Source organism: Rhineura floridana, chromosome 16, assembly GCF_030035675.1.
Source record: "Rhineura floridana isolate rRhiFlo1 chromosome 16, rRhiFlo1.hap2, whole genome shotgun sequence".
Taxonomy (NCBI): Eukaryota; Metazoa; Chordata; class Lepidosauria; order Squamata; family Rhineuridae; genus Rhineura; species Rhineura floridana.
In genome coordinates, this window is record NC_084495.1 from 22,795,251 (window position 1) to 22,820,801 (window position 25,551).

The 25,551-nt window shown below is 40.9% G+C and overlaps 1 protein-coding gene across 5 annotated transcripts in view; it reads right to left on the reverse strand.

Moving 5' to 3' along the window:
* Nucleotides 1–25,551, reverse strand: part of DIAPH2 (diaphanous related formin 2) — a 455,139-nt gene that overhangs the window by 115,546 nt on the left and 314,042 nt on the right. For all 5 annotated transcript variants that reach the window (XM_061598178.1, XM_061598177.1, XM_061598175.1 and 2 more), the window contains one exon: nt 13,070–13,205. In XM_061598178.1, coding sequence (XP_061454162.1) covers nt 13,070–13,205 — 136 coding nt within the window. The remainder of the gene's footprint in view (nt 1–13,069; nt 13,206–25,551) is intronic.

Genomic DNA, 25,551 nt, shown 5'->3' on the forward strand with positions numbered 1-25,551 from the left:
AATTGATCATGCATGGAAGAAGGTCAACCGGCAAATTCGGTGGGCTCTTCTTGGGCAGGGGGGGTTGGCCATTCCGCATCCCCGCATTCAGCACTGGAAGGGTGAACTGTACAGGGCCGATGGCGTTCACCTGTCTCATGCAGGTAACGACTTATTTTGGGCGACCTGCAGGGGTGTCTGCGAGAGATGTTTCTCGGCAGTGGGGTAAAGGGGGACTAAATAGAGATTTGTCCCCCTTTTGTGGCAGGAAGGTGCGGGAAGGGAAATAGGTAAGGACAGCTAGGTGGCCCCCTTAGGCACCTTTGGAGGTGATTGGCAGTTCCAGAGGCCTGTCTCTCAGGGCTTTACGGCTCTAGGGCAGGATATGGGCTGCTTCTGGGGCCAACTTATCCTCATCTACCCAGGGGTTATACGGCCCTGGGTGGGGATGATGTGGGAAGGCCCCCCTACTCACCTGCAGGGTGTGGCTGGGGTAAAGGGTAAGCAGATGGGCTTGCCCTTGCCCCAGCAGGGGCTGGTCGCCCGAGAGCTGTATGGCAAGCTACTTGCTTATAGACAGTTCCCGCACCTAGGTTTCCCTCTGCAGGTCACTTTAAATTGGGTTTTGTTCTATAATGTAAATAAAGTGGCCCTTGTTCAACCCAAGCTGACGTCTCTGTGTTTTATTTCACCCCTCAACTGCAATTGAAGAGTTGCTCAATCACAGGTAGTAAAAAAAGATCTGTCCATGTGGACTCAAAAATGTTCTGGACTGGTAAAATGCTGGTAATAAAAATGAATTCTCTGCTAATAAATTCATTTTTATTTTTGGATATCCCACTACTGAGAACTTCTCTAGTCTTAAAATCATGGTAAAATTTTGGTTTGTACAGGAAGGTATCGTTCTTCTTTTAACAGATATTGTGAATCTTGTGAATTTTGGATGTTTTGTATATGATCAAATTGACTAATTTTGTTAGGGTCAGAGAAGAAAGACAGGGTGATGATAGTTATTTAAAAATTAAATATTTCATTATGTTTTGCATAACACAGAGGGCCCCTTCATTACAGTCCCCATTACAGTCTTCCCAGGGAGGCTCACCTCACTGTTTACCGAAGCCTTTTTTACATAACAGGTATTCTGGGCCATGGGGTTTTAAACCTGTTTTTAACTCGGGGAAATGTATTTATGCAGTTTTTTAAGAATGGTTTTATGTTACAGGGCAGCATACAAACAATATAAATATATAAATAAAGTAAGTCTAGGGACAGCTCTATGTATGACCATATGATGCTTTAGGTGGAAGTTTGGTTATGCACATTGTTTTCTCCCCTTCAATTTTCTCTTGGATGCAAAATATGTAAAGCAATATGAAGAGACATTATTTGGATTTTTTAAATAATTTTAAAAAACCCTTCTAGAGTGTTAACTGTGTGCACATAGATTACCATTTACCAAGTGGTAACTTACTATAGGGGTGCATGCAATCAGTTAGAAAGCTGACATTTTCATCATCCTGTCAAATGTTGACAATAATTTTAAGAGTATTTCTTCACCTCACCTGAAACCTACAGAAACCCAATATGGCACTGGGCAGGACAATACAGTTGACTACCTTACACACTCAGTTTGGTAAATCACCATTTGGTAAATGGCTGTTTGTATTTGTCCAGTGTCAAAACATTTCTGAAGGGCTATTACCGCCCTTTTACTAATGCTATGAGCTTCTGCTTCAGCACAATGACTTTACAACAGAGAGGCATAACATTCTGATAATCTGTCCTCAGAATCTGTTGCTGCAATTTATATTCTTTCCTCACAAATGCTAGGAATGAAATAATGTTGAATTACTCTGTTCTATCTTTAAAAAAAAACATGAAAATGTAATATTCATTTAAGTGTAATTTTCATACAAACAGCCAGTTCTCTGCAAAGTGATTTTCTATCTAATGCCTCAAATGTCTTTTGGTAAAATTTAGAAGCAAAAGAGGAAAAATGGACTAAGGGCTATTTGATAGAAGCATTTTGATAAACTAGTTGTGCCACCACAAAGAGTCACACTCTACTGCCTTGACACCTTGTTGCTAAATGTTATTCTCTTAAAGTGGCATTTCCTAGTCTACAGGTATGCAATTTAACCATTTCAAAGATATGCAACTTCGCACACAATCAGAGTTTATAGAAATTTGGGCACGAACAAAACAAGCTGTTAATAGTGGAGTTCAGGCATAGCACTCATGAGGCACACTAGGTTTCCAAACCTACATGGATAACTGTACAGATCTGACATTTAATCTGTCTCAGGGGTAGTACAAAGGGATTAAACCAGCTTTGCTTTTTATAACTATAATTTATTGAAACAGTCAGCCCTTAGCCCCTTACATTATACAGCAGGTGTTTCTGAAGTATGTGTAAGAGCTGGGAATCAAACATTTTCAGCATAATAATTTAATAATAATAATTTAATTTGTGGGTCGCCTATCTGGCCAATGGCCACTCTAGGCGACGTACAATTTAACAATACATTACATCATAATAAAATACATCATAAAATACAATATAACAATAAAACAATAAAACAGTTCCAGTACAGAGTAGTAGGCTATTCGTCATAAAAATTTAACCCTCCCCGTAAGTCCCAAAGGCCTGTCTGAAGAGCCAGGTCTTCAAAGCTTGGCGGAATACATTCAGGGAAGGGGCATGTCGAAGGTCATACGGGAGGGAGTTCCAGAGAGTGGGGGCCGCCACTGAAAATGCCCTCTCTCTTGTCCCCGCCAACCTAGCTGTTTTAGTTGGCAGGATTGAGAGAAGGTCCTGTGTGGCTGATCTTGTTGGGCGGCATGGTTGGTGGCGCTGGAGGCGCTCCATCAGATAAACTGGGCCGAGACCGTATAGGGATTTAAAGGTTAATACCAACACCTTGAATTGGGCCCGGAAAATAACTGGGAGCCAGTGTAGGTCGAACAACACTGGGGTGATGTGTTCCCGGCGGCGACAGTTTGTAAGTAGTCGAGCCGCAGCATTTTGTATAAGTTGTAATTTCCAGACCGTTTTCAAGGGTAACCCCACGTACAGCGCATTACAGTAATCCAACCGAGAGGTGACCAGGGCATGTACCACCAGTGGGAGCTGATGAGCAGGAAGGTAGGGCTGCAGTCTACGAATGAGGTGTAATTGATACCAAGCTGCCCGGCTCACTGCCGAAATCTGAGCCTCCATGGACAGCTTGGAATCAAGAACAACCCCAAGGCTGCGGACCTGGTCATTCAGGGGCAATTTCACCCTGTCGAACACCAGGTCAACATCTCCCAGCCTTCCCTTGTCTCCCACGAGTAGCACCTCAGTCTTATCAGGATTCAACTTCAGCCTGTTCCTTCCCATCCATCCACTCACGGATTCCAGGCACTTGGACATGGTCTCCACAGCAGACTCTGGTGAAGATTTAAACGAGAGATAGAGCTGAGTGTCATCCGCATATTGGTGACACTGCAGCCCAAATCTCCTGATGATTGTCCCCAGCGGCTTCATATAGATATTAAATAGCATGGGAGAGAGGACAGAGCCCTGTGGCACACCACAATTGAGAGGCCAAGGGTCTGAAACCTCCTCCCCCAATGCTACCTGTTGATGCCTGTCGGAAAGAAAGGAATGGAACCACCGTAGTACAGTGCCTCCTATTCCCGATTCCTCCAGGCGATGTAAAAGGATACTGTGGTCGACAGTATCAAAAGCCGCTGAGAGATCGAGGAGGACAAGAAAGGTGAATTCTCCCTTATCTAATGCCCTCCTCATATCATCAACTAGAGCGACCAATGCTGTTTCAGTTCCATGTCCAGTCCTGAAACCCGATTGGTATGGATCCAAATAATCCGTTTCATCCAAGTGTGTCGACAACTGATTAGCCACCACTCGCTCAATGATCTTGCCCAGGAATGGTAGGTTCGAAATTGGGCGAAAGTTATTCAAAACTTGGGGATCCAAGGAGGACTTCTTTAAGATGGGCTTTACAATTGCCTCCTTGAGTGCTAATGGCATTACACCCTCCTCCAAGGATGCATTGACCACCGCCTTAATCCCCTCGCCCAATTTCTCTTTGCAGCTCACAAGGAGCCACGATGGGCAAGGATCAGTTAGACAGGTGGTAGGCTTCACAGTCGAGAGCACCTTGTCCACATCCTCAGAAGGAAGAGGTCAAAACCTATCCAATTTGACCGGATTGCAACTGGCCAACTCTGTTTCATTTACTGTGTCCACGGCATACGGAATTGAGCTCCGTAAATGTTCGATTTTGTCAGCAAAGTGCTTTGCTAATTTGTCATAGGAGGCCTTAGACTGTTCCAAGGGTTCCTGAGCAACTGGACCGACCAGGCTTCGGACCACTTGGAACAACCTCCTGGGACAGCACTCTGCGGACGCAATAGAGGCAGCAAAGAACCTCTTCTTTTCTGCCTTTATTGCCACTTGGTAGGCAGTTACTGCTGCTCTAACCTGTGTCCGGACATCTTCGGAACGGGATTTCTGCCACCGGCGTTCTAGTCGTCTCACCTCCTGTCTCAGATTTCGCAACCGTGGAGTATACCAAGGTGCTAACTGAGTTCTGTTCAGGGGGAGAGGACGTTTCGGCGCCACGCGGTCCAGAGCCCTGGTGATCCCCTCATTCCACTCCATCACCAGGGTATCGACCGTGCGGCCTTCAGCAGGTTCCAATTCCCCAAGCGCAGTCAGGAATCCTTCTGGATCCATTAGGCGTCTGGGGCGGACCATTCTAATAGGTCCTTTTCCCCTACGGAGGGTGTGTGGTATCGAGAAGTCTATATTTACCAGATAGTGGTCTGACCATGACACAGGGGTGGAAGAAGCCACCCCCAACTTCAGAACACTTCCCTCCCCTCCCAGGACAAATATAAGGTCAAGAGCATGACCGGCTACATGGGTGGGCCCAATATTACTAAGGTGCAGTTCCCAGGAAGCATAGTTCAGAGATTGCTAAATTAACCTAGCTAAACGTCTCAGAAGGATCGAGGTTAAAGGCTGAAAGGAAACTGAGGATAACTATGTGAGTTAAGCGTATTTTCAACAATAATTCTAAACTGATCCTACACACTTAGGAAAACTTTTTCATGAATGGAAAAATTCAGCCCTTAGTTTTCAATTCTTAACGCAGTAGAGCTAAGAGATTGAGAACACTTTACCACTAATACTTTGAAATTCTTCTAATTTCCTTACCTGAAATTCAGAGAAAATATCAGCTTTTGCTGCTCAAGTACTACCACCTGGATTACCAACACTCACACCCCTGTTCCTTTTTCTATCGCCAGAAACATGTACTCCAGATTAGCAAAGATTCCATGAAATAATAGGTAAACAGTGTGGTACAGATGATGGTGGTGAAAGTGTTTTCAGGCCAGTTAGAAGGTTTTGAGGTGTACTCTGTATGTGTGAGGGTGAGAAACGCACCATATTTCATTTTTACTCCAAAATAATCCTGAGCAAATGTAGCCACTGACCTAGCCCTTACATTTCAGTTCTCAAGGCACTTTACTTATTTATTAGACTTATATCCCACCATTCCTCATAGTAGAAGCCCAGTGAGGCAAACAAAAGCACTAAAAACATTGTAAAATATTATAAAAAAAGACTTTAAAATAAATTACAACAAAACACCCTTAAAAACATTTTCCAGCAAAACACCTTTAAGAACATTTTTAAAAAAAGCTTTAAAAACATCTTTAAAAACAATTCCAACATAGACACAGACTGGGATAAGGTCTCTACTTAAAAGGCTTGTTGAAAGAGAAAAGTCTTCAGTAGGCGCCAAAAAGATAACAGAGATGACACCTGTCTAATATTTAAGGGGAGGGAATTCCAAGGGGTAGGTGCCACTACACTAAAAGTCTGCATCCTATGTTGTGCGGAACGGACCTCCTGATAAGATGGTATCTGCAGGAGGCCTTCACCTCACATTTCTGATAAATATCACCACAAAAGTTTCAGAAAAGCATCTGTGCTTAATGCAAAGACATTTTGATTCCCTTTACAATTAAGGCTGTAAGTATTATGATTGCTATTCAACAGAGTGATAAATGCAAAGGCTTCTTAATTCAGTAACTCAGTCAAAAAGCAGCAGTAACCACTACAGACAAACTATATAAAAATATTATTTTACAAGTTACCAACCTTTCACTGGAATTCAAAATTGTTAAGTCTCTGACTACCCAGAATGCTAAGTCTTTTCTGGCCTAGATGTATTCCAAGGCTCACTGACTTAAATAACCTCTTGTCAAAATGTCAGTGTTAGCAACAGACCCATTGTTCAACAGTGGGGACGTACATGACCTCTATAGGAAACTTTTAATAGGCTATCTTGTACTTAGGGAAAATGCGCCATCACACTTTTGCTACATGTAAGGTATACTAACAATATTTTCATAATTCAGAGAGGAGCAGTGTATACATTTGAATTCTATAATGTCAACAGCCAATGTAACATAGTGCAACATTTATAAACCAACAACTATAGCCTTTTAGTAATTGTAAAACATCTTCAGACAATGCCCATCTTTAATTCCAGTTTGCAACATGGGAGACATGGATAGGTCAATGCTTTCTTCAAATAAGCAATGGGCTATATATGTACTGATCCAGCGGACAAGAAACCCTCGCACACAATTATGTAATGCTACATTACAACTGTACCCAGAATCTGTTCAATATTTTAAAATATATATTCCTACATTTTGATTTTGTGTGCAAAAATGTGCCAAGTAAGCAATGTGACATTTTTGGATATAAAAATCAGACTCAACTAACCTATTCAGGAAATGATTTGTATTGTTTTTCTCCATGCATCAACAGTTATAAAATCCCAAACTGTCTTCTGCCCATTATAGATCTTTTGCTATACCTTACCTGTTTCTATTTCTTTCGCAAGATGATGATTACAGCAGATTGGCACTGAATAAAATGGCATCACTACCCAACAGCTGCTAGCCCAGGGCTGCATTTAATCTGACACCTGGTAAATACTTCTGAAAAATCCCCAAAATGACTTTAAATTACACTGAAAAATCAACACTTTTTAGAAAATGGTAATCTGTCCTATGTTTTGCTCATATACTCATCTTAACAACTTTACAAAGTTAGGAATAGACATGCCTGAGCAAGTATTGGGGTTTTACCTCCCTCCCCCTTTTTGTGTGCACGTCAGTATCAGAAGGGTTAAAGTGATTTGAAGCTTTTTGGATTTGTCATCTCTCCTATCATGCAGTCTCTGCATAGTCAAATACTCCACCCCTCCATACCTCAGAGAAAAAGCTTCATCTACAAGGTATCATCTTTAGGGCATTATGAAATCATTTGGTTACACACTATCTTTCCATAATTTTTGTGTACCATTTCTTGGTTAGAGTCTCAACATCATAGTTAAAATGGATGGCAGCTATTGGAAGCTATATTTAAGCCATCATAGTTTAAATAGATTGCAGCAATAGGTAGTCACACAGTAGCTACAGAATTATGTACTTCATGGCACTTGCAACCATTTGGGAAGAAGGTCATCTGCAGCCTACAGCTATGTACTACTAAAACCTTGTTAGCTGCTCAGAAATCAGGTACAATAGAGAGATGGTAACAAAGGGCTCAACTGTGTGTGGATGTAGGCAAGACGCTACCACCTGCCTATCATATTATAAACCAAGGAGAGTGGCTGAATAACTATAACCAGCATGGATTTTTCGCATTCTGAAATGTTAAATTGACAATATCCCTCATGCCATTCTGCTGTTTCCCATAAATTCATTTCAAAACAAAATCTTACTTAATTTATAATCCTGAACTCAGAAACACTTGCTTAACAACCTTCTCAGTTTTCAAAGCAATACACAAAAATCAAAAGTTCAAAGTATAAAACAAGACAAAAAAATCCAGATCCCTATTGGACTTTTTTCTGTCAGTGGTCTCATAATTTGTTGAAATTAATTCATGTTCACAGAGTACCAGTAATCCTATAACTAATCTTGCCCTATACTGTGACCTTCATCTTCTGCAGTTTAAAAGTAAAAAAAAAATATGCATGGCTGATTTTTAATCAATTTAAGAAATGTAACATTGGAGTCTATTATAGCACAGGCATGCTCAGTATGAACCAACTGTCAGTGTTCCAAAAAGCAGACTAACAGCTGTTTGGCCTGGCTAATCAGGGGACCACACCCACACAAGATATTTATTTCACTTTAACCAGTCACGGCTTCCCCCAAAAAATCCTGGGAAGTGTAGTTTGTGAAGGGTACTGAGAGCCGTTAGAGCTCCAGTGGTCAAAGTGCTTAAACAGATGGCCCCTCTTCCCAGAGAATGCTGGGGATTGTAGTTCTGTGAGGGGAATAGGGTATCTCCTAACAACTCTCTGCACCCTTCACAAACTACACTTCCCAGGATTCTTTGGGGGAAGCCATGGCTGTTTGACATGGAATAAATGTCTGGCATGGGTGTGGTCAACAATGTTGTGTCCATGCTATATTGTTCTATCCCATTAGTCTATCTTGAAAGACATAGATTATGAGCCAGTTAATGTGTAAGCATGCAGGTAATTGGAACCATAGCAATTCTGTAAAGAAGGAGTGATATTGTGTCACCATACATATAATTTGCAGCTCATCATACGATGAGGAATTATTTGGGATGCTTCACACATACATGTATGCTTATCATTTGATGAACATGTCTAATTGTGTATCTGGAGAGATAGCTAGTGTGGGGTAGTGGTTAGACTGCTGGACTAGGACCTGAGAAGCCACGGTTTGTTTGTTTATTAATTATTTGATTTATATCCCACCCTTCCTCTCAGCAGGAGCCCACTCAGCCATAAGCTTGCTGGGTGACCTTGGGACAGTCATAGTCCCTCTCTCAACCTAGCCTATGTCACAGAGTTGTTCTGAGGATAGGGGGTAAGAGCCATGTATGCCACCTTGAGGTCCTTGGAGAAAAGGTGGGATATAATGCAATAATAAATTAATAAATGTGAATAAAAATGTGACAACCAACACTATTTTTCTTTCGCCTGAGTTAATTTGTGCATTCAGCTACCAATCATCAAGGCAAGCTATGAAGTGCAGATATATTAAGTGAATCTAGCCATCTTAAAATCAGTCTATCATAAAAGGCTTAGGTAAATGATGAAGTCAAGGTTAAGTGCATGGTTAAACAAATGTTCATGTTGTGAATACTGTGTCTTCTAACTTCCAATGCTGAAGTAATTGTATGAATCATTTGTATGTATCTGATCTTCCCAGGAGGATCCCTCCGCCTGTGCAGCCTCTGAGACGGGCTCCCGTCTTGGATGAAACTTTTTCAGTTTTAAATCCAGTCAGAAGGGTCTTTTTTGACTGGGGATAATTTCTTCCGGATAAGGAAGAAACGTGAGATTTCCCACACAGCTTTGTTGTGATTGTTGGAGACTGGAATTCGTCAGAATTGTCTGTGAAAGAAAGTCTTCCAGCAGCTTGGACGGCAAACATTCTCCTGTCTACGCTTATTACTTTCTTATCTATACAGCTAAAGAGATTTGTCAAAGAACCAGCAATTAAGAAAACCTGGGTGAGTCAAAACTTTCCTTCTCTTTTACTCACGGAACTAAGGGGGAAGAAAATAAAAATAGCCTATCTTTTTTTTATTGCAAAAAGCTGACATGGAAAATAGCATTATAAAGATTACAACGGATGAGGGGTTTCTGATTGGAAGAGAAAAGAAAAATCTTTTTGATTTATAAGACTTTTGTGTAATATATGTCTGGAACTATTTTTTCTGATCTACTTTTTTTTTTGACGAATCTGCTCATTCTTTCTGCTACTAGTTATTTGGACGCTGTGAACTAAAGCTGTTTGTGCACTTCTGGGCATATAAGAGATAAGGGCTGTCTAGAGTGTGACGCCAGTTGGTTTGAAAGATTAACTCCTTTGTAACTGGATAAAGAAATAAACTGCTCTTTGCTTGGGACATTGAAAATTGAAGGAGTTTTGTTCCTTTGGCTTTAAGAATGACAATTAAGAAGATCATGGATGTACAAGAATGGACTTTATCTTTAGACATGTTTCAGAAAATAATGAATGGGATTAAGTCAATAAAACAAGAACTGAGAAATAATAGTCAAGCATGGAGAATTGAATTTGACGAAATGAGACAGGAGCTGAAAGAAATTCAGGATTCTATGAGAAAGGAGAATAAAGATAGATCTGGAAAACCAAAAAAGGATGAAAGAGAAATTAAAGGCAAGGTTCAAACTATGGAGATTCGGAATTGATGGCAAGAAAATATCTGTGATAAAGGAAATTCCTATCAGACTCTTATTATATGACTATGACAGCAAGATTATTGGGTGCGTAAAGATGGAACCAATATGGATAATGGAAGAAGTGCGATTTGAAATTACTGGACTTAGTAGACTTGATGAGTTGGATTAATTGACATGTTTATCTAGAAAAAAAATTGATGGACATGTATCTCAAGGATTGGAAACTTCTCTTTGACTTTTTGTGGAAGAATAAAATGATATGATGTTAATGAGATTTGAAACCAATTAAGATAACCGCGGGAGGAAGGTGATTTTATAATCTATTAAGAGACAGGCTTGTTATATATTATAGATTTATAGCTGAACTACAACAAATCGGAAGTCAATATTTTTATATATTTTTTTCTTTTTTTATTGTATTAGTTATTGATTTGTGTTTTTTCTTTTTGTATTGTTTTGGTTTTGAAAATTTGAATAAAAATTAATTGGAAAAAAAAAGAATCAGTTGTATGTATCTGTAAACTGAAGGCAACGCTGACTTACAAATTTAGCAGCAACTGGAGTCTCTTTGCACAGGACTGTTAAACCGGTATGAAAGCATTGTACTAATTGTGTGAAGTACAATGAAGCTATTAACAATAATGTAATTGTGAATATTAACAGATATGAGCTTATTAAGTGACTTATGATTCAGCTATTGAGATGCTAATGTGTTTCCAAAAGTAAAATACCTTGACATCTCAGATAGCCGACAGCTCCCTCCCCCCGCCCCCTGGTAATGAACTCCACTCCATTATCTTCATCTGTGTTAAGGGAATGTTAATATACCTTTCAAAACAATTAATTCAATACTAATTGTGACTGAGGCAGCTCATTCTTCCATTTATCCTTGCACTGCTAATTAACAGGTGATTTTAATTGGCATGGTAATCAGATATAATGAAGACAAAAACATTTTTGATTAAATAACATTTGCATCAAAATTGTTGCTATAGAATTTGCTTTTCTTAGAAGGCTCTGTGGTCTTTACTTTTTTTATCCCAGCCACGTGCATTATATATGCGTCTCAGACATTTGTCGCTATAGTACATATTCAGATCAAATGCATATTTAAATTATAGGATGGCTGTTATATTAATAGTGCTCAAAATTCTTGCCATAATTCAAAGTGGAAATAAAATAAAAAATAAAAAATTCTATAACCTGTAGATGGTCCATATCTAGATTGTCTCAAGACCACACACTTATTTCAGGTTTAGGACTATGATCCTGTCCCCCACACCCCAATGAATAATCTTGCTCTATTACGTACCAGGAGGATAACTTTATATAGTCCACCTACAAGCTTAGTGCAAAAAACAACACAAAACAAACAACAACAACAAAATGACCAAAAACAGTTTCTGCTGCTTGCAGTTGGTGCTTTCTTTAGTTAAATTAAGGTAGAAGGACTAGTCAGGATTTGTGTCTACTGGAAGACGAGTCTCAAATTGGCCACTTACAGGAAAACAACAACAAAAATCAGCCCTACACTTTTGGTATTATAGTGGCATATCAAAGTCTCCCTTTCACTGGAATGCTCAACAGAGAGCATAAAAAAAAGGCCCTCAGGACTGGGAAAGACAAAGTAAGCAAGAGGTGATGCTTTGCTGAAGGTAACATATGAACAAAAGCTAGGGCATAGTGTGAGCACATGAGCATGTGCTCACTTTTTAAGAAGTCTTGAGTCAAACAACACACTACTAATAACTTGGGCTATATTCAATCATGAATCTAGGATATTGCCTTGCTATAAAATAGAAAAGGATACTTCAATGTGCGGTGCTTTTATTTTAAGACTCATCTAATTGGTTCAAGTCTTGAGTAGTCTTGTTGTGTCAATTCACCCTAATTATAAGGCTTGTTCTAATATACAACTAATACACTTTAGCTTTTTACATAAGATTTGTTGGGAGAGAAATGCTGTTATTTTGCTAGGACTGATTCCTGTCAGATTTGCTCACTGGGTAGAAAAGACAAGTCACAGTCACACACTGAGCATTTTTATGTGTTTTATGATTGGGATGGATTAAGCTCTGCCTCACAACAGAACTGAAATGATCACAAAAGGGAGAACAGCAACCTGCAGGGTGAAGTAACCTCTCGTTCAATCTAATTCATATTTGTGTCATCTTCCTTCTCAGTTTCAGGAACCCAAAGGGATGGAGAATAAAGCTCACATTTCAACAGTCTTTTCAAACTCTGCAAAGCACAGATATTAAGGGCCTATTGATTCTTCCTCTCCCTTCCTCCTTGTGCCCTCTCATAGAATGCCTGTGTACACAATATAGTGCCATTTCAGCTAACCAGCAAGCTCAACGTATGGTTTTCTTTATCATATCCAATTGTCTGCACTGAGGCTCACAGCTGAACCAGATTTTGCAGCTCATGAAAAAGCACTGTTAAGAGAACATCCATTTATAATGGGGAGCCTCCAAGCTGCAGAAGATGTTAACTGCTGCAGACTCACTATTATAGAGATGTTCGCAGAATAAAAAATTAAAACACCGCACTGATTTTTAAAGCAAGTAAATCCATTTAAAAAAAATAGTACCAAAGGAAAACAAGTCAATAACTCAACACAAAGAGCCTTGGAAAAGATCTCAAGCAACAAATGGCAGAAGCAACATAAAAGATGCCTGGACATGCTACCTCTGTTTTTCCACCTTTAATATAACAATTAAGTATTTTTTTACTGCCGAGAGTGGTCTTTACTTGACCAAATAATGTCTTTAGCTACACCGCTATTGCACATGCCGTCTTACCTTTATTCATGTCAATCAGTTGCTGCTTCTTCTGCTTCCGCTCCAGTTTCTCACGTTCTGCTTTCTCCTTTGCCAGTATGGCTCTCTTAGTCTTCTCCTCCATCTCTCTCCTCTTGTTATTTTCCTTTAGTGCCTCCTGCATTAGGAATGTGAAACACAGGAGTCTCCCATTACTTATGCACAGCAAATTCAGGACACCTTGTTTGGGTACAGACCTGACTTGTATTTTAGCTTTAGGAGGGAAAAAAATTGTATCACCAGGTGAACAACAATTTTCTAAGAAACAATAAAAACAACAAACAAACAAACAAACAAACAAAAGCAAATCTTCTATGCCTTTCACTCTGATACATTTTTGACATGCAAACCTTTTGAGAACAGCAATTCCAGGTAGCGGAAAGGAAATTTCTATGTTACAAAATTATTCATGGATGACACCTTGAGCAAGTGAACAAGTCCCCTATGAAGTATAGATAAACTTCAAAGTGAAGTTATGAAATACACTGTGCCAACTCAGCCAATAGAAACCTGGTATTAATCTACTATGGCATGTCTACAAAAGAAACAAAACAACATGTAGGTGTTCATGAACACCTTGGAAAATGTACAACCTCTGAATCCTTACAGTGATTTTAACATTGTTGGAACTTGGAAATATCTTTCTAACGCAATTTTCTTTCTTGGGAAGCTCTTACATTTGATGAAGGTTTAAATCATGAGAAATGTTTCTTGCCTTTTCAAATGAGCTATTATCATCAATCCAAAATGTTCCTAACAACTTCACAACACAAACAGTAATTTTAAATCACAAGACAGCTAATAACCTTTATATATACCCCTCCCATATCCTTTGGAATCTAGCGGGCAATTCTGAGCAGCTGCCTTCTCAACTCTTTCAAAGATTTGTGCGAGTTTTTCTTCAAAACTATTATCTCTCGGCTCCTGGAATTAAGCATTTTTAAAGACACAAAAATGGAAATTAAGTAGTCCTATGGTCTGGATCATGCCAAATGGCCAATTTCCCCTCTTACACTGTAATTTCTGAACTTACTCCTGGAATCTCAGCAAACCACAGTTTGCTGTTACATTCAAAGAGGGACAAAAAAATGCTTAAAACATAGTTTGTCTCATTTGAACGTACCATATAACTGGCCAAATAATGTAAGTTAAGAAAGTGTGGCACAACAGGAAAGAAGGAAAAGGAAAGAGTGTGCATATGAAGCTGAGGTCTGACACTGCTCATGCACATAATATAGTATGTCTGAGCCACCTGCATGATTTATTTAGATCACACTAAGTCATGTTAAAGGGAGAGACAGGGCCAGCAGCAGAACATAACAGCTAGGATTCCGACAGGAAGCTATCTAATTCATTTAAACACTTTTTATTCCACCAAATCAGTCAACAAAAGTTATTACAACAGCAAACAATTCATTGAAACAAATATAAATACGTCACAACAATTAAAGCATAAAAACCAAACTGCAAATCAAAGCAACCATCTCAACTATGTAACAACTGAAACAGCCCAATGAAAAGAAAAGGGCTTGCTGCCTTACAGATGGGCCTCTCTATGTTGAGAGTTGCATAGGGAGGGTGCCATCCAGTGGAGGCCTCTCACTAAGGGCAGGTGGGGTACTGCCCACCCTAAAGCCCCAAATTTATAGCCCAGGCTCTTCTCTGTTCCTTTCATTCATTTTCAGTACATTACCTATAGACCAGTGTCCTTTCTCTGTTCCTTACATTCATATTCAACACAGTACCTCACATTTAGAGTCACTCTGGACTTGTCCATCTTTTGTTCTGGCCAATCACAGTCATTGCTATGGTCCTACTCCTATGTCCAGGGGTAATAATAATAATAAATTCTAGTAGAATTGGCTTAGGCAGAGCCAGGGGGCCCTCATGATTTTATTTCCCATAAAATAAGCTCTAACCAATCAGAAAGAGTCCTTCACAAATGCATTGGAAGTTCCATAGCATTAAGACAGGACTAATGAGGACCAATGTTCAGAGACATGCATTTCAATCTGAGCCAATCAGATGCATGTATTTGCAAACTGAGTTAATTCCCCCTCCTTTTGCAAGTACCATCTGAAAGCAGCAGCAACCACAATCTTTTTTCCTTTTCTGTGACTAACCAGCATACCAGTCTTTGAAATCAGCAACATATCACTATGAGTTCATTGTTCAAGGTTATATATAACTCTCTCTCTCTCTCTCTCTCACGCACACACACACACACACACATACACACACTTCATTCAGAGGAGTAGTAGTGAATGATCCCAAAAGCATGTTTAGCTGGCATCAGGTGGAAGCTTGTTTCTACATAGGTCAGACTGGGCTCTATTTGCTGTAGAGGGAAGAGACAGGAAAGGAGGGAAACAGCTCCTAAAAATGTTTGGCTGGCATTGTAATTGGTGCCCTGGGCTCCTACTGGGAGGAATTTATTGATTAAAAATAAAAATAATGGGGTGGGGAATCTGAATCTGGTTTCTTTATGGGCCAGATTGGATCTTTTTTGTACTCCTTGGATAGATGTCAAGACTCACCAATGATCTTACCAATGTTCTTACCAATATGATTTTTTGCATATAATAACTACTCACCTCAACAATGTGATTTCACTGCTGCTTTTTAAACAACCTTTCCTTGCCTTTCATGAATGCTTCATGTCTTTGCAAATGTCCATCTCCCCAAACAGCTGTAGGGTACTGTTATGTAGGAACAGTCACCCTGAATCAGAATGTTATTTTTAAAAAAAATTCAAGACAAGCTAGCCACGTCCACTCATTTATCAAAGGGGTTTTTGGTTGTCTAATCCACCACAGCTCAGAAAGTGTCTATGCTGGTGCTGTGCCTGATTTGTCTATAGCCAAGCTGACACACTACAGGAACAGAAAAACTAGAAAAATAGTCCACAACATGACACAGTCTATAAAATAGGAAGTAAGTCAATTAAACAAAATAAGCAATTTAACAACTCAGATAAAACAAAGCCTGCCAAACATATGATAAATCATTGGCATCACCTGCCTCTATATTCATCTATCAAAAGACAGACAACAGTAAATATAAATATTACAATACTTTGGGTCAATCTGTTATGAAAAATCAAGATTTTCTCTTTTCCTGCAGCATTAATTTTGACGGAATATGAATTAAGCCCTCCCTTGATGAAGTGGCTATGGGAACAAAGTAACGGGGTGAAGACTAATATTAGGATTCAGAATGTGCATATAAAACCAATAAAAATGCTAAGCTTTCACTTACAAAAATAAAACAAAAAAATAAAACACCAATTACTTCTTTATCTGCCTATTTCACCCAAATTATTTTTTCTCTCTAAGGGTAAAAGGCAATGAAGATAAATGCTTTTATTAATATGAATGTTTATTCTTTAACATAGCTGGGACCAAGTGCTTTCTCCAAAATGGGGTACATTTTCTACAACACAGCAGACTCTCTGACCGAGGTGCTTGAGGTGGTCTCGGGTGTACGAGTGCTCTCCCCCAACCTGCTGGTTCTGGGGGACTTCAACGTGCACGCCGAGACCGTCCTCACTGGAGACCCTCGGGATTTCATGGAAACCATGACTTCCTGGGAACTGCACCTTAGTAATATAGGGTCCACCCATGTAGCCGGTCATGCTCTTGACCTTGTGTTTGTCTCAGGAGGGGAGGGAAGTGCTCTGAGAATGGGGGCTGTTTCTTCTAACCCCGTGTCATGGTCAGATCACTACCTGGTAAATATGGACCTCTCAATGCCACACTCCCTCCGCAGGGAACAAGGACCTATTAAGATGGTCCGCCCCAGACGCCTGATGGATCCAAAAGGATTCCTGAATGCGCAGGGAGATTTGGAGCCGGCTGAAGGCCACCCGGTCGAAACCCTGGTGACAGAGTGGAATAGGGAGATCACTAGGGCAATAGACCGGGTGACTCCGAAACGTCCTCTCCCCCTGAATAGAGCTCAGATAGCACCCTGGTATACACCACGCCTCCGGGGTCTGAGACAGGAGGTGAGACGACTAGAGCGCCGGTGGCGGAACTCTTGCTCTGAAGATGATTGGACACTGGTTAGAGCAGCAATAGCCGCCTATCAGGTGGCAACAAAGGCAACAAAGAAGGAATTCTTTGCTGCCTCTATTGCGTCCGCAGAGTGCTGTCCCAGGAGGTTGTTCCAAGTGGTCCGGAATCTGGTCGGTCCAGTTGTTCAGGAACCCATGGAGCAGTCTAAAGCCTCCTGTGACACGTTTGCTAAACACTTTGCCGATAAAATCGAGCACCTGAAGAGCTTGATTCCGTACTCCATGGATACAGGAAGTGAGCCAGAGCCGGCCAGTTGCATTCCGGTCCGGTGGGATTGGTTTCAGTCTCTTCCCTCTGAGGAAGTGGACAAGGTGCTCTCTACTGTGAAGCCAACCACCTGTCTACTGGATCCTTGCCCCTCGTGGCTCATTATGAGCTGCAAAGAGAGACTGGGTGAAGGGATCAAGGCTATAGTAAATGCATCCTTGGAAGAGGGTGCACTACCATTAGCCCTCAAGGAGGCAGTTATAAAGCCCATCTTAAAAAAGTCCTCTTTGGATCCCCAAGAGTTAAATAACTTCCGCCCAGTCTCTAATTTACCATTTCTGGGCAAGGCGATTGAGCGAGTGGTGGCCAAACAGTTACAGACACACTTGGAGGAAACAGATTATCTGGATCCATTCCAATTGGGCTTCAAGACTGGACATGGAACTGAAACAGCCTTGGTCGTTCTGGTGGATGATATGAGGAGGGCGCTGGATAGGGGAGAATTCACCTTCCTCGTCCTCCTGGATCTCTCAGCGGCTTTTGATACCGTTGACCATGGTATCCTTTTAGAACGCCTGGAGGGATTAGGAATAGGGGGCACTGTTTTACGGTGGCTCCGTTCCTATCTCTCAGACAGGCATCAACGGGTGGCATTGGGGGAGGAGGTTTCAGACCCTTGGCCTCTCAATTGTGGAGTGCCACAGGGTTCTATCCTCTCCCCCATGTTATTCAACATCTATGTAAAGCCGCTGGGGGCCATCGTCAGGAGATTTGGGCTGCGGTGCCACCAATATGTGGATGACACCCAGCTCTATCTCTCGTTTAAGTCCTCACCAGAGTTGGCTGTGGATACCATCTCCAAGTGCCTGGAATCCGTAAGTGGATGGATGGGAAGGAATAGGCTGAAACTAAATCCCGACAAGACCGAGGTGTTGCTTGTGGGAGACAGAGGCAGGCTGGGGGATATAGACCTGGTGTTCAATGGGGTAAGATTGCCCCTAAAAGACCAGGTCCGCAGCCTTGGGGTCATTCTTGACTCCCAGCTGTCCATGGAGGCTCAGGTCTCAGCAGTGAGCCGGGCAGCTTGGTATCAATTACATCTGATTAGGAGGTTGCAACCCTACCTGCCTGCCCATCTGCTCCCGGGGGTAATACAGGCCCTGGTCTTCTCTCGCTTAGACTACTGTAATGCACTCTATGTGGGGTTACCCTTGAAAACGGTCCGGAAATTGCAACTGATACAGAATGCGGCGGCACGTTTGATTAAGAACAGCCGCCGCCGTGATCATATCACTCCGGTGTTGATAGATCTACACTGGCTACCAGTTGTTTACCGGGCCCAATTCAAGGTGTTGGTATTGACCTTTAAAGCCCTATACGGTTTTGGCCCAGTTTATCTGAAGGAGCGCCTCCGGCATCACCAATTATGCTGCCTGACGAGATCAGCCGCGCAAGACCTTCTCTCGGTCCCACCAGTTAGGACAGTGAGGCTGGTGCGGACCAGAGAGAGGGCATTTTCGACTGTGGCCCCCACCCTCTGGAATTCCCTTCCTTTCGATCTTCGCCATGCCCCTTCCCTGATAGGTTTCCGCCGGGCCTTCAAAACCTGGCTGTTCAGGCAGGCCTACGGGACCTCTGGGGTGGTTTAGTTTTAATACTGATATTATTAATTATTATTGATTCTTGTGGTTTTATTGTATTTATTGATGAAATTGTACGTCGCCTAGAGTGGCCGTTGATTCGGCCAGATAGGCTACTCAGAAATAAAATTTATTATTATTATTATTATTATTATTATTATTATTACCAATTGAAATTAAATGTATAGTGAATGCATTTATCGCAGAAAAAAGAAAAGAAAAAACAAACACCATGAATAAAATTATATTCTTCTATTATCTTTGGGAAATACAGCTAATATGAAAGCTTCATAACCAGAGACTACTGTTCAAAGTCCTTCACATGTTTTACACAGGTGTTTGTACTGAGATGTCTTGAATGGGCAAGGCATTTCTTTTATATAAATGGGAAAATTGAAATCACCCACACTGAAGTCTGAAATGGCAGCAACTTGCAGCCTGTGTCTGTCCCAAGTGACTTCTTCTATTGCAAAGTCTTCTGGTAGAATTTTAACTTTCTAGTCAGGTTGCTAGAAATAAAATGTATAAATACAGCATGGGAGGGTGGGATAACAATAATAATAAAAACAACAACTTTAGAGCAGATGCTAGGAACCCTTTTTTCATGCAAGAAAAACTAATAATAAATGAACAGAACGGCTAAGTAGGCAAGGTTGCTGAGGTTACAACACTGACTCATTTAGAAAACAATTATATGTAATTGGGTAGAGATGAAAAAAGATTAAGTGCACCAAAAAGAAGCTGGGGAAAGCATTTGATGTCCAAAAGAGGCAACTCTCTTAATGTGCTATTATAATATTCTCTGCTTGCTAAATCAAACAATTCTTTAAAAAGAATCCCTAATGATTAAAAAGAAAAGAAAGACAGTGACAGAGGCGGAAGTGACAACAAAAGTAAGCTTTTTTATGTTAAAAGCTATCTAAGATCTCATGTGAGTTTAGCTGAAGAAAGAAGTTTCTGTTCAATGAAAAATGGGTTAGTTCAGGTAAGTTATCTGCTACATGAACTATCTAGATCCGTTTCAATCCGGTTTCAGGCCCGGTTTTGGCACCGAAACAGCCTTGGTCGCCCTGTATGATGACCTGTGTCGGGAGAGGGACAGGGGGAGTGTGACTCTGTTGATTCTCCTTGATCTCTCAGCGGCGTTTGATACCATCGACCATGGTATCCTCTGAGGAGACTCGCGGAGTTGGGTGTCGGGGGCACTGCTTGGCAGTGGTTCCGCTCCTACTTCGCGGATCGTCACCAGAAGGTAGTGCTTGGGGAACATCACTCGACACCATGGACTCTCCACTGCGGAGTCCCTCAGGGGTCGGTTTTGTCCCCCATGCTTTTCAACATCTACATGCAGCCGCTGGGTGCAGTCATCAGGAGTTTTGGAGTGCGTTGCCATCAGTATGCTGATGACACGCAGCTCTATTTCTCCTTTTCATTTCTTCAGGTGAGTCTGTTGATGTGCTGAACCGTTGCCTGACCGCGATAATGGACTGGATGAGAGCTAATAAACTGAGACTCAATCCAGACAAGACCGAGACATTGTTGGTGAGTGCCTTCCCTGCTCAGATGGTGGATGTTAACCCTGTTCTGGATGGGGTTACACTCCCCCTGAAGGAACAGGTATGTAGTTTGGGGGTTCTTCTCTACTCTTCCCTGTCTCTCGAGGCCCAAGTGGTCTCGGTGGCACGGAATGAGTTTTACCATCTTCGTCTGGTAGCCCAACTACGCCCCTATCTGGGCAGGGACGACCTCGCCTCCGTTGTTCACGCTCTGGTAACTTCAAGATTGGATTACTGTAATGCGCTCTACGTAGGGCTGCCCTTGAAGACAATTCGGAAGCTTCAGCTGGTGCAGAACGCAGCTGCCAGACTACTGACGAGGACCAGTCGGTCTTCGCATATAACACCTGTCTTGGCGCGTCTGCACTGGCTTCCTATTTGCTTCCGGGCGAGATTCAAGGTGCTGGTTCTTACCTATAAAGCCTTATATGGCGTGGGACCTCAATACCTTGTGGAACGCCTCTCTCGATACGAACCTACCCGTTCACTTCGTTCAGAATCTAAGGCCCTCCTCCGGGTACCAACCCATCGGGAAGCCCGGAGGGTGGTTACTAGATCTAGGGCCTTTTCTGTGGTGGTCCCTGAGTTGTGGAACAGCCTCCCCGAAGAGGTACGCCTGGCGCCTACACTTCCATCTTTTCGGCGCCAGGTAAAGACCTTTTTATGCTCCCAGGCATTTTAATTTTCTTAACCATTTTAATCTTTTAATCCGTATTTTTAAATTTTTGTCGTATTGTGTTTTTGTAGTGTTTTTTTGTTGTTTGTTTGTATATGTTTTTATGATTTTTATTATGATATATTGTATTTTATCTTGTTTGTTCACCACCCTGAGAGCTATTCTGCTAAGGGCGGTATATAAATTGAAATAATAAATAAATAAATATGAAGAACCTGTAAAAGTAAACAGCAAGAAATAAAAAGCAATGCCCCTCCTTGTCTGTTCAGATTCACATAGATATACCTATCATATTCAGCAGAATTGGCTTTGCTGCTTAGCTTCCCTAAGAAAAAATAAATAAAGGGTTTGTCACATACTCTTGAGTTGAAAAAGAGATTTTTGCACACCAACAGTTGTGAAGAAAAATATCCAAAGTAAATTATTCAAAATAAGAAGAAAACAACTGTACAAATCTCTTTGGATATCAAAAACACAAGTCGGTTACAAGCAGAAGCCCACTGATCATGAAGTGTGGGTGTGGTCCCAAAGAAAAAAAAATGTTTCCTGTATTTCCTATCACTGCTCATTAGTGTAATCAAATCTTCATTAACAGAAAGTTAATGTTTAATGTATGCAAGGCCAAGGTTATAATTTCTAACCTGCTGTTCACCTAGTTCTGTTGGAGGATAAAAACCTTTTATTTCTCTCCTTATGCATCTGAATATCCTAATACTCCCTTGGAGTTAATGATAGATTCACATCATTTCTTTGATTATAAGAAAGACAAACTAAAAAAGAAAACACAGTCAGACTGGCATACAAAGCAGCAGGTGAGTGGCATGCTTCCCAGTTAGTGGGTAGGGGAGAGAGAGAGGGAGAGAGACTGCCTCTGCTTGCACTCAACTTTTTGGCTTGAATGGAAGCATCACATCTGACATGGAACTTCAGAGAAATGTCAAAAAGTATTATGATTCCTGGCACACTCAAGCTATTGCAATAAATTCACTAGGGAAATTCAGTAGGGAAATGAGACTGCCGCTACAGAAACAGTGATATGGCAGACCAACTCAGCAAAAAGTCTTCAATCTGTAATGAGCTGAATATAGACTTTAATATAATCTGGCAATACTGGATCCTCAACTTGCAGGTCCTCTTGGATCCAACACTGTCATTGTAGTCATAAGTAGCGTTAGTGGCAGGCAGTACCTTCTACCAGCTTGCAACTCTATCTGGACAGAGAGACTAGCTTCAGTTGTCCATGCTTTGGTAACTTCCTAGTTAGACTACAGAAATGCATTGGCTGTGGGATAGCCTTTGAGGACAGTTTGGAAACTACAACTAGTTCAGAATGTGGCAGCTGGATTGTTAACTAGAACAAGACAGCATGAACATACAACATTGGTACTGGAACCACTGCAACTGGCTGCCAATTTGTCTTCACTTCCAATTCAAAATGCTGTTTTTGACATTTACAGATTTATACAGCTTGGCACCACCATACCTAAAGGGCCACCTTTCCTCATATGTACCTGCCTGAGCCCTGAGAACATCTTAGGCCCTTTTCTGTGAGCTACCTCCAAGGGAGTTCCAGAGAGTGGCAATGAGAGAATGGCCCTTCTCTGTGATAGCCCCCAATTTATGGAATGCTCTCTACATGGAGATCAACCAGACATCAAGTTTGTTATGTTTTGGTGCCAGGAAAAAAAATTTTTTTTCTCCTGACATTTGGGCAGCATCAGTGATATGGCTGTACAGTTAAATCAGTTTTTTTAACAATGTGATTTTATTATTGTATTTTATTTTAATTGTAAATTACTTCTGGATTTTCTTTAGTGTAAATATAATATAAATTTAATATACCTAAATATAATTTAATATACCTAAATCTCTGACTTGCACAATGCTTCTGCAAGTTATACATCAGAATAATAGCCCAAATGATTGACTGAAAGACAGAATATTGAAGAAACTTGCCTTTAAATGTTATAATCTGAAAAGTGTGTTGAGATTATATCTAATGTTGTGTAACACAAAATTATATAATCAGTAAAATGTATGTAGCCTCCCCATAAGTGATAAGAGTGGTGAATTGGGTTGAGAACTTGGGCTCCTATAAAGTAATGACTTCACTTTCCATTAGATACAACATTTGATGAGGAAAAAATAAAATTTATGTTATTCGAAGCTCTTGAAGAAATGGAAACTTTCAGGTAGTTTAGTTATAAACTGCAGTTATTATTTATTTAAAAGAAAAATGAAATAGAGAAAAAAATATTTTCTGAGCAAGATAGCTCACACACAGGCATCATGCCAGGTCAATAGGTTGCAAAATGAAAGGATTAGAATTCCATGTTTTTAGTTTTCTTTATAAAACCTAGCCCAGAGACAAGTAAAGATCAAAAGTAAAGGCTATCATCCTCTGTGGTAACTTCATTGCAGATTCTAAAGACATAGTTGTAACTGCACTCGTGAATTATATAGAAAGACCTCCACGTTTCAAACCCTTTGCAAGGGACAAATTTTCTACAATGTTGTACACTGTTACATAAAGGTCTTACTAGCCATTGCTAGAATTATTTATAAAATCATATCCATTATACGAACTAAAACTACTGAGAAGAAAAAGCAGCAGCAGCAGCAGCAGCAGCAGCGCAATGCTGATGCAAGTTTATTAGTGGATGATCAAAGCATAAGTTCAGTATGCAGGATACCAACTCTTTTCATAAGAAATGTCTGCAGCACGTGCAATGACTATTTTATTTATTTATGCTTTTATTTACTGCTTTTATTTGTTTTTATATTGCCTTTAAAGGCAAAGGCCCCCTCAAGGCAGTTTACAAATAATCCCCCTCCCCCCAAAAAAGTTTAACAAACATGTAACAGAAGCAGCAGCATAAACATTCAATTTCATTATAAATCAACCATAAAAAACAATGAAAAATGCAGTTTATAAAATGTAGACCAGCATTATTATTTCAATTAAAAGTTGACTGAAACATTGAGGTTTTAAGGCCCATTTAAAAGTAGCTAGGGGAAGCACTAGGTGTACCCCCAAAGGAAGCACATTCTCTAAAGATAGGGCCATGAGCAGAAAAGGCTCCCCATCTCTTGTGCTGACCAATTTGGTGAATGTTTGTGGTGGACTCTTGAGAAGGGACCCTACAGCAGATCCTAGGGTTCAGGCAGGTTCATCTACATGCAGGCAGGTCTTCAAATAACTTGATCCCACGCTGCTCAGGGCTTTAAAGGTTATCACCAACACATTAATTGGACCTAGAAGCACATACTGGCAGCTAGGATAGCTGGTGGAGTGGCTGCACTCTGCACCACCTGAACTCATCACCGGTTGGGTGGATTATGCACCAGCTCAAGCTTCCAAACAGTCTTTAAATGCAGCCCCACAAAAAATATGTTGTAGGGTCTAGTTTGGAAAGAACTGATCTAAAACTAAATTTATTTCAGACAAGGAGAATTCTTATCCACCCATTTATTTCAGTGGAAACATGAACAGGGCACATGACAAGCGTCTCTGCTGCATTGGTCTTATACTGCTTCCAGTCATTCTGGAGATTTACCAAGTCTACAGATTTACCCTAACCCTACATGTCTTTCTGCCCCTTTCCTTTCCTTTCCTGAATACATTTAAAACAATGACAGCTATAGCATTTCATAAATAGGAGATGATGAGCTAAGTGGATCCCAGTTTAATATATTCCATTTAGTTTTGTTATATTTTCCAAACAACCTCCCTCCTTGTCTTGGTTTGCCATGCCCAATCTTTGCTTTGGGTGATGGGGATCCTTAGTTCTATAATGTGCACTTATTTAAGCCCCTTCATGCAAAGCCACAACTGCAGCCCACTGGTTTCTTGACGTCCAGGCAGTAACCTTAAAATCCCCCCAATACATCTCCCCTGCTTCCCCCTCCCAACAAAAATCCACTGCTTTTAATTGTGGTTAGGTATGAAATCCAATGCCACCTTCATTGCTTTAAGGGGGGGGAGCCCTGATTTCTTTGCTATGCTAATAGAGGACTCATGCTGTGCTTGAGCCCCACATAGCCCTCATAATTTATCTACTTTTGTTTGAAGAGATGGTTCTTGCCTTCTTTCTGAATCTTTTGTTGATAATTGTCATTGGACAAATTACAACTTGGACAAGCCTCACTAGCAAGGGATTTGGGGAACTTAAAAAATACATTGGATTGTGGGTTCTGGGTGACCTTGGGCCAGTCACTGCCTCTCAGGCTAACCTTCCTCACAGGGTTGTTGTGGGGATTAAATTAGGAGGGGGACAACCATGTATGGCACTTTCAGCTCCTTGGAGGA